Source organism: Leptonychotes weddellii, unplaced genomic scaffold, assembly GCF_054177405.1.
Source record: "Leptonychotes weddellii isolate Sample4059 unplaced genomic scaffold, ASM5417740v2 HiC_scaffold_6908, whole genome shotgun sequence".
NCBI lineage: Eukaryota > Metazoa > Chordata > Mammalia > Carnivora > Phocidae > Leptonychotes > Leptonychotes weddellii.
The window spans coordinates 1-9831 of NW_028038481.1; the positions used below are offsets into that span (position 1 = coordinate 1).

Below are 9831 nucleotides of genomic sequence, written 5' to 3' on the forward strand. Positions count from 1 at the left end.
ATTTACCCATCGCTTGGGGGAGAGGGTGTCAATGGAACTGTCTATGAAAATGCTTTAGAGGTTATCAAATATCATGCAGATAAGACATTCTGCCTTCTGCTTTTTTAATACAATCTAGCCCTCTGCACAAAATGTGTATGGCTGCCAAAACTGGGGAAATATAAAGCAGAAATTAAGAATAGGTTTTAATCAGGACTGAGTGCATAATAGAGGAGTATTAATAATGTTGCCTATGACAAATGCAAGTGTAAATCTTAATGGGTGTAAAGTCCAGATAGATCCCAACCTGATGTTGTTTGGATGATCAATTAGGATTTTTTTCACTGCAAGAGACAGAAAAACTAACCCCACCACAGTGAGATACTACTTCACACCTACTAGGATGGCTATAATGAAAAAAAGCAAAAAGCAAAAGGAATATAACAAGTATTGGTGAGGATGTTGAGAAATTGGAACTCTTATGCACTACTGGTGGGAATATAAAATGGTACAGCCTCTGTGAAAAACAGTTTGGCACTTCCTCAAAAAGTTAGAGGTAGAATTACCATATGATCCAGCAAATCTTCTAGGTATATACCCAAAAGAGTTGAAAGTGGGACTTGAACAGATATTTGTGTATCAGTGTTTGTAGCATTATTCATAATAACGAAAAGATGGAAACAACCTAAGTGTTTGTTCATCAACAGATAAATGAATACACACATGTATACACAATGGAATATTAATGAGCCATAAAAAGGAATGAATATTTGATATATGCTACAACATGAATGGAACTTGAAAACATTATGCTCAGTGAAATATGTCAGACACAGAAAGACAAATGTATATTTCCACTTAAATGAGGTGTCTGGAATATGCAAATTCATAGAGAGAGAAAGTAAAATAGAAGTTACCAGAGGCTGAGGGAGGGGGAAGAGTTTAATGGGTAGAGATTTTGATAGGGATGATGAGTTTTTGTGGATGGTTACACAACACTGTGAATGTATTTAGTGCCACTGAATTGTACACTTACAAGCATTTAAATAATAAATATGTATATCCTAGCACACATACACCTACACATAGACACACACACACACAATCCCAAGTGGCTTAAACTAAAAATGCCCTCTTTCGCTCATGATACTGGGAAGATCAAGACTGATTCAGGGGTCTAATGTCCCCCAACTCTGCTTTGGCTTCATTCCTAGCCTTCAATGAGGCTACTCATTGTACCTGGGAGTGGGCTACTCAATGAGCCTACTCCCAGAGCAAGATGGTTGCAGCCATCTACATATGCCTGAGTCATTTACTCCGCCCCTGCAGTTGGTGGTAGAGGACCACCTGAACCACACGGGCTTGAGGGCTTGGGAGGAGGTGGCCTCCAAATAAAACTTGGGGGCCGTAGCCTGCAGAAGGAATGGGTACTGGGAAGGCACAAGACATGACTGTTCATGGTAACTCCATGGGTTTCTCTACACCCAGTAAAACAGTTCTAATCATTCTTGGTCATCTACTGTGCATGGAACAGATTGTTCAATGGTTACATGTGGTTATAGAACACTTCTCTTCCTCTTTTGTGACAGATTCAACCTAGATCCCTTTGATCGCTACACAGATAAGCAGATCTGGGATGTCTTGGAGAGGACATTCCTGAGCATGACAGTAAGTAGTTCCAAGACCTGATTCTTGGTGTTAACCTGCCTCTTCAACAGCAGTGCCTGCAGGTCCTTTGGGGCTCATCTCACATGATATTCCAGTTGCTGCCACTTTGGGGCATGGGTTAAATAATCTCATGGAGATGAGATGATTTTGGATTCCTAAGTCAAGTCTGATGGCACTCAGACACCAACAGTGAGCCAGGCACATCCTAGGCTCAGGGGATGCAGCAAAAGCAAGGTAGGCAAGGTGTTTGCCCTCCCGGTGCTTACATTCACTGGGAGATACAGATAACAAATAGACACACAAGAGGCTTTCAGATAGTGGTAAGTGCTGCAAAGGTGGTAATGAGACCAACAGATCCTGGTGAGGATGTTGAGAAATCAGAACCCTCGTGCACTACTGTTGGGAATATAAAATGGTACAGCCTCTGTGAAAAACAGTTTGGCAGTTCCTCAAAAAGTTAGAGGTAGAATTACCATATGATCATTATGGGGAGTAGCTCCTTTACATGAAGTGGCCAAGCAAGCCCTCTTTAAAGATGGGAAGCTGGAGCTGAGACCCAATATTGAGGGGGCAGTAGGGCACAGATCTTTGAGAGAACATTCCAGGCACAGCAACAGCATATGCAAAGACCCTGAGACTGGAGTGAGAGGGGCACAGGTAAGGAAGAGAAAGACTGGTGGCTAGAGTATAGAGAGGCAAGGAGTGTTGCAAAATGCTACAGGGGAGGTTTGGTGGAGGTCAGGTTAGGTCTTGCCTACATAGCCTACATCTCATTTTCCTGGATATTACAGATCTCAAAGTTACCCCAAGGACTGCAAGCAGAAGTGGTGGAAAGTGGCAGAAACTTCTCTGTGGGGGAGAGGCAGCTGCTCTGCATTGCGAGAGCACTCCTTCGCAACTCCAAGGTGAGACCACAGAATGGTCATGGGAGGCTGCGGATGACACCTGGCTTGGGAAACCACACTGGCTGTTTCTCCCTCTGTTTCTGTAGGGTAGTGGGTGCCGTGCTGTATGTCCTCTCCACAGACACCCAAAGGGCTTCCTCATGTCACTGGTGGCCATTCTGTACATACCCAATGTGGAAGAGGCATGTAGGTGGGGACTCAGCCTGGGCTCTCTCAAACCCTGAAACTCTGCATCTAAGCTGAAATGATCCACCACCAGAACCAAATCACGATGCACTTTCCTTATGAAAAGTTGAAAGTTTAGAAGCTTATTAATTTAAAAGTTGCCTATTGTATATTCTTTCTAAAACTTGGATGCAGGACATTCTCTTTATTAGAGTTGGAAATCAGATGATAGCTGTTCCAGGGCAAAATTACTTTTTTTTTTTTTAATTTCAAGTCTAGAATTTAGTGATTCATCACTTATAATACCCAGTGCTCATCACAAGTGCCCTCCTTGATATCCGTCATTCATTAAACCCAACCCTTGCCCATCTCCCCTCCAACAACCCTCCCTTTGTTCTCTATAGTTAAGAGCCTGTTTCCTGGTTTGCCTCTCTTCCCTTCTCCCCATATTCGTCTGTTTTGTTTCTTAAATTCCACATATAAGTGGTTTTTGTCTTTCTCTGGTGGTTTATTTTGCTTAGCATAATACACTCTAATTCTATCCATGTCATTGCAAATGGCAAGACTTCATTCTTTTTTATGGCTAGTATTCCATTGTATATATATACCACATCTTATTTATCCATTCATCTGTCGATGGATGTTTGGACTCTTTTTATAATTTGGCTATTGTTGATAATGCTGCTATAAACATTGGGGTGCATGTGTCTCCTTGAATCAGTATTTTTGTATACTTTGGGTAAATACCTAGTAGTACAATTGCTGGATGAATATGGTAGTTCTATTTTTAACTTTTTGAGGAAACCTCCATTCTGTGTTCCAGAGTGGCTGCACCAGTTTGCATTCCCACCAACAGTGTAAGAGGGTTCCCCCTTCTCTGCATCCTCACCAACACCTGTTGTTTCTTGTGTTATTGATTTTAGCCATTCTGACAGGTATGAGGTGATATCTCATTGTAGTTTTGATTTGCATTTCCCTGATGATGAGTGATGTTGAGCATCTTTTCATGTGTCTGTTAGCCATCTGGATGTCTTCTTTGGAAAAATGTCTGTTTATGTCTTCTGCCCATTTTTTAACTGGATTATTTGTTTTTTGGGTGTTGAGTTTGATAAGTTCTTTATTTTTTTGGATACTAGCCCTTTCTTAGATATGTCATTTGCAAATATCTTCTCTCATTCCATAGGTTGCCTTTTACTTTTGTTCATTGTTTCCTTCACTGTGCAGAAGCTTTTTATCTTAATGAAGTCCCAAGAGTTTATTTTGCTTGTTTACCTTGCCTCCCAAGACATGTTTAATAAGAAGGTGTTATGGCCGATGTCAGAGAGGTTGCTGCCTGTGTTGTCCTCTAGAATTTTGATGGTTTCCTGTCTCACATTTAGGTCTTTCATCTATTTTGAATTTATTTTTGTGTATGGTATAAGAAAATGGTCCAATTTCATTCTTTTGCACGTTCCTGTCCAGTTTTCCCAGCACCGTTTGTTGAAGAGACTGTCTTTTTTCCAAAATTACATATAAAATTTCATCAGACAGTGTTTCTTGAAGCTTTCCAAATATTGTGCAAGTAATTTTAGATATTTGACTACCTGGACTAGTAGGGAGCAAACTTTCTCAAGTGAGACCACACACACATACTCATATGTACATATACATCCTCCACACTCACACATATATACATATGTGCCCACAGGTGCTCGCATGCACTCACAGCACACACCATGGTTAATTAATGATAAAAGCAAAAACTGTTGGTACAGACTGTCAGAGCTCTGGGGAAAAAGCAGGCAGAGCCCCGTGGGGTCGGAAGCTGGGGAGAAGATTTCAGGAGGGAGGACGATCTCCCTCTTTCTAGCAGAGATGAAAGATAGGATTTGTAATATGCATGTAGCACTTTCTCAACCACTCAGTTCCTTATTTTACAGTTACTAGACCGCTGGTGCCAAAGTTGCTTTCTCCATTGTTTCCCAAATTTGAGTCATCACTTTATGATTTTTGTTGTATCTGCGCACCATCTCTCCTTTGACTTACTCATGATGCCCTCTTTTTAAAAACAGTCTCATTCTAAACAGTAACATTTGTGAAATCATATTTCTGTGCTAGTTATATTTTTCTAATGTATAGTGTTAATAAAATAAAATAAAAATGTTAAAGAGAACGTTTATCCATATTCCAGCCACACCATCTCATGTGCCATCCAGGCATGTGTGCATGCCCCATTTTGGGGAACGCTGGTCTATGTTAATTCAGATGAATCAGAAGGCAGTTCATAAAACAAGAAGTTGCCACTGGGACATTTTCATTTTCAAGAGTTTAATTCTCTGGTCACACACACACACAAGCTCTTGGTTGAGACCTAATATTCTCTAACATAATGGACAACTAGTGCTCAAAGTGGGTTTTGAACTCAATCCATATCTCTCACCTTCCGGCTAAGGGACTCAGTGGATTAATGGTAGACCCAGGACTAGATCCAGGTCTCAGGGCCCAAGCAAGCTGCCCTCACCCCTGTTTTGTATTCACCAGATCATCCTTATTGATGAAGCCACAGCTTCCATTGATATGGAAACCGATACTTTGATCCAGCACACAATCCGTGAAGCCTTCCAGGGCTGCACAGTGCTGGTCATTGCACACCGCATCACCACTGTACTCAACTGTGACCGCATCCTGGTCATGAGCAACGGGAAGGTGAGAGCCGTGTCCCTGGGGCCAGTGGGAGTCTGTTCGCTCAGGCCAGCATCCCAGGAGGCCTTTGGATCCTTCAAGACTAAGCTCAGTGGTGTCCCTTCCCTCCCCTCCCCTCCTTTCTCCATCTCCCAGGTTGTAGAGTTTGACAGGCCCGAGGTCCTGCAGCATAAGCCTGAGTCTGCGTTTGCTGCCCTACTGGCAACAGCCAATTCTTCACTGAGTTAAGGAGAACTGGGGACTGCGTGGGGCCTGATGGCAGAACCAAGTGGAGCTGTGAGGCCTGCATCTATGACCTTCTTGTGTAGAGATGGATACTTCTCCTGAAAGCAGGGCTGAAATGTGCTCAGGGGTGCTGGCAATGGGATAGAAAAGAAGATTGGGGGAGCAAAACCTGGAATAGGCCACTCTGTGGCTCCCCAGATCTGGGAACCCCCACACCCTTTGAGACCATGTGGTCAAATCATCATGTGCCTCCTTTTAACTGATATGTTGAGTAATTTCATAATAATGTGAAAGCTTGTTATAGTTTTAAAAGTATTGCAAATGCTGTATTGATTTTGTAAAAAAATAAAAGTAAGAAAAAGTCACATTCTCTGCTCTTCTTTGTTTTTAGCTAGTACTCGTTCAGCTGCAGGGAGGAGAGAGTCCCTTATACTGACTTCTGGAAAAGGAACTTCATTGGATAATGGAATGGAAAGGTCCAGAAAAAGTTCTAGGTTGGGTGCCAGTATCTAAAAGCTGTCTGGGGCGCCTGGGTGGCTCAGTCGTTAAGCGTCTGCCTTCGGCTCAGGTCATGATCCCAGGGTCCTGGGATCGAGTCCCGCATCGGGCTCCCTGCTCCGCGGGGAGCCTGCTTCTCCCTCTCCCACTCCCCCTGCTTGTGTTCCTGCTCTCGCTGTCTCTCTCTCTCTGTCAAATAAATAAATAAAATCTTTAAAAAAAAAAAAAACAGCCCGGCTAGCTCAGTCGGTAGAGCATGAGACTCTTAAAAAAAAAAAAACAAAAAAAAAACCTGTTAAAAAAATAAATAAATAAAAGCTGTCTGTCTTGTGAACTCTGTTTCTTCTCTCAGCTCTACTTTCCTTTTTATGGCTTCACTCTTTGGTCTCCTCTCTCCTCAAGTGCCAGCAAAAGTTCCATGGCTAAATTTCACTGGGTCAGCTTGGGTCATGTGCTCGTCCCTGAACCAGTCACATGCTAGGCTGTTGGAATACAGTGACCAGCTGGGCCCAAGTCCCATGCCCACACCTGGACCTGGGGATGGGGTCAGCTATCCTGAATCACATGGGCTGAGAATGGAGGGGGTTATTTCTCTAAAATAAAATTGGGATGGTCTTACTACATGAAGGAGAAATGGATATGGACACTGGGCAGGCCCAAAATAGTAGCTGTCCACCATGTTTATTTACTGATTAAAGCATAAATGGATGGAATAAAGAGTTAGTTTATAACATGTGCCAACTGGAAATAAGATCACTGGTCTGCCTACTCCCCCAAGTAGTTATAGATGTATACATAGAAAAAGGTAATTATTTTCAATTTACCACCAGAAAGAGCTCATTGTTGGGGGCAAAATATGTTTCAAAGTATTTTCTTTTTGTTTTCAGATTACAGTGTCTGGTCTTGCCATAAGAAAAATCAATTCAGTAAACAAATATTCCTGCTCTGTTTCTTGCACTGGGGTAGGTGCTGGGAGTGTAATGATGTTCCTTTCCTCATGGAATTTGAAATCTTATGAGAATGAGTGAACAGTAAACAAGTAAACAGATGGTTCCAGAACTGAGTGGCAGGAGGCGAGGACAGGGTGCAAGAGATGAGGAGAGTTCGAGCAGGCTTCCAGGTAGAAGCAAGGTTGTGGTTTACTGACCTGAAACCTGAACAAACATTTGCTGGTACAAGAAAGAATGTTCCAGGCAGACAGAACAGCAAACAAATCCCCTTGGGAAAGAACTATGACAGGCTGATGTAATCCTTGGACCAAACAGAGTTGAAGAAGCCCAAGTTCCAGAATTAGTGAGACATGTACATCACCTTCTGTTCCCTTCCTGAGGTTCTTAGCTAACCCCTGCTTCTCTTCCCAAGGACTTTCCCTAGGTGAGTGTCTTTTCTCTCTTAAAAATCCCTTTGTCCAGTTTATCCCTTTCCCCTGGGCCCTTGCCTTTTTCTTCTGGCCCTGAAGAGTGCCTGGGATCCCCTTCTGCTCCCACCCTGCCCCAACTCTGGGGTAACAGAGATGCTTACCTGCAAGTTGAAAGTGACTCTATTTGCCCTGCCCCCTCCCAGAGCTGCTGTGGAACAACTGCATTCATCACCTGCGAGAAGGAGCTTCACAAACTGTGTGCCCCTTAGCCATGATACTTGACCCAAGCGTCCTTCTCCAGGCCAGCTGTAGCGGCCATATTTTCCCTGAGTTGGCCAGCAGATGGCAGGCTCTTCCCAAAAATGAGGGGAGAGCCTGCTGGTTTCTGATCTAAAGCCACTGAGAATCCACCAGGGGAAGTGTGGACCCCTGAGGTAGAGCACAGAAGACAGAGCCCTTCTCCACCTTCCCTTGAAGCAGCTTCTCCTTCTGGAATGATTAGAATTACCCAAGGAATCCTTAAAACACTGATGTCCACTCCTTGAGGTTCTGATTCATTGGTTTAATGTGGAGACTGAGCCTTGGGATTTTTAAAGTTTTAGGTGAATCTAATGGGAAGCAAAACTTGAGTACCATTGGCTCCAAACACCAATAAAACAGAACTTTTTGAAAAATTATATGTATACTTTAACAATATTGGTAATATTTTTTTTAAGCTGACTGGTTAAGTATATGATTTTGTTTTCTTTAAATAATTCTTAAATATGTATTTTTGGTCATCTGAACAATTTTGTAGTAAAATTTTAGAAATTAATATTTGATATTTCAAAAATAATGCAACAATCATTGTAATGAGTGAAGGTAGAACTTGGTTCTACTTCCTTACACTTATGTAATGGTTTGCTGTTATGTGTATTCTCAATTACATCCTGGTGGGGAGGAGATCAGAGTATTTTTGGTGCCCAGGTTTTTTATTTTTTAATTATAGTCCTTAATTAAATTAATTAATTAGTCAATTGATTTGTTGTTTTAATTTTTTTAATTCCAGTTAGTGACCATACAGTGTAATATTAGTTTCAGGTATACAATAAAATGATTCAACTTCCATCCATCGCCCAGTGCTCATTGGGACAAGTGCCCTCCTTCATCCCCATAACTTACTTCCCCCACCCCCCAACCACCTCCCCTCTGGTCACCATCAGTTTGTTCTCTAGAGTTAAGAGGTGCCCAGGGGTTTTAAAGGACCTAATTTATCCTCAGGCCTAGGCTTCCCCTAGCTACCCTTCCTCCTGATCCAATCAGTGAACAACTTCCCGTAAGCTATGTGATGTGGTCCACAGTGATGACAGGTGGAGGGACAGATGAAAAGAAGCAATGGTACCACCGGCCCTGGCCCTGCCCTTCATTGTTCCCAGCTCTGGACCCTCCATTTTAAGAGAAACGCTGCTAAATGGAGGCTGTTCATAGGAAAGCCACCAGGGAACCAGGATCACTCTTCACTTTCCTGAAGGGCTTCCTCTAGAAGTCACTGCAAAGGTCAGCCCCAGGCCCTGAAGGCACAGATGTTCAGGTCATTGGAAAAGGCCCACTAGGGAGTAGCTGGTTTGGGACAGGGAATTCTCAGTGGCTGGAAGCTTTCTCTGACAGCTCTCCTGGGTGTGGGGTGAGGGGACATAGCTGGCTCAGAGCATTCCTCTAAGGCTGAGTGCTGGCAGGGATTCTGTATGTGTGGGAAATTAGATTGGATAACTTTATGGGGTATATGACGCTGGGATGTAATTATAAACATAAAATTGCCTGATGGCAGGGGCTCTCAAACTTGAATGAGCACCAGCATCGCTTGGAGGACTAAAACACAGCTTGCTGGGTCCCACCCCCAAACTTTCTGATTTAGTGGGTCTGGGGCTTAAGAATTTGCCTTTTTAACAAGTTTCCAGATGTTCCTGATGCTGCTGATCAGGGACCACACTCTGAGAACTCAGAGGTTAGCCAAGGTTATTCTGTCCTATGTGATCTGGACAGGAGGGTTTTATTTTATTTTATTTTTTAAGATTTTATTTATTTATTTGTCAGAGAAAGAGAGAGAGAGCACAAGCAGGGGGAGCGGCAGGCAGAGGGAGAAAGAGACTCCCCTCTGAGCAGGGAGCCCGAGGCAGGCCTCAATCCCAGGACCCTGGGATCATGACCTGAGCCGAAGGCAGACGCTTAACCGACTGAGCCACCCAGGCATCCCAAGGGGGAAAGTTTTTTTTTTTTAAAGTCAAAGAGAAAGTTATTTATTATTTAATAGCATTAGTTAAAACATTGGTGTATATATGGGTAAGCATATTTAAGGAATCTAAGAAAGGA

General features: G+C 42.9%; 1 protein-coding gene across 1 annotated transcript; it reads left to right on the plus strand.

Annotated features, from left to right (window-relative positions):
* The first annotated feature begins 1498 nt into the window (after positions 1 to 1498).
* Positions 1499 to 5980, plus strand: LOC145719746 (ATP-binding cassette sub-family C member 11-like). Its single transcript, XM_081811302.1, has 4 exons — positions 1499 to 1647; positions 2439 to 2552; positions 5238 to 5402; positions 5535 to 5980. The coding sequence occupies exons 1-4, from the start codon at positions 1522 to 1524 to the stop codon at positions 5625 to 5627; spliced, it is 498 nt and encodes a 165-aa protein (XP_081667428.1). The 5' UTR covers positions 1499 to 1521; the 3' UTR covers positions 5628 to 5980.
* The last annotated feature ends 3851 nt before the right edge of the window (positions 5981 to 9831 follow it).

Coding starts and splice junctions, on each gene's coding strand:
- LOC145719746 (XM_081811302.1), top strand. CDS start 1,522: ATGGTTACATGTGGTTATAGAACACTTCTCTTCCTCTTTTGTGACAGA. Junction 1,648..2,438: donor GGACATTCCTGAGCATGACA/GTAAGTAGTTCC, acceptor TGGATATTACAG/ATCTCAAAGTTACCCCAAGG. Junction 5,403..5,534: donor TGGTCATGAGCAACGGGAAG/GTGAGAGCCGTG, acceptor TCCATCTCCCAG/GTTGTAGAGTTTGACAGGCC.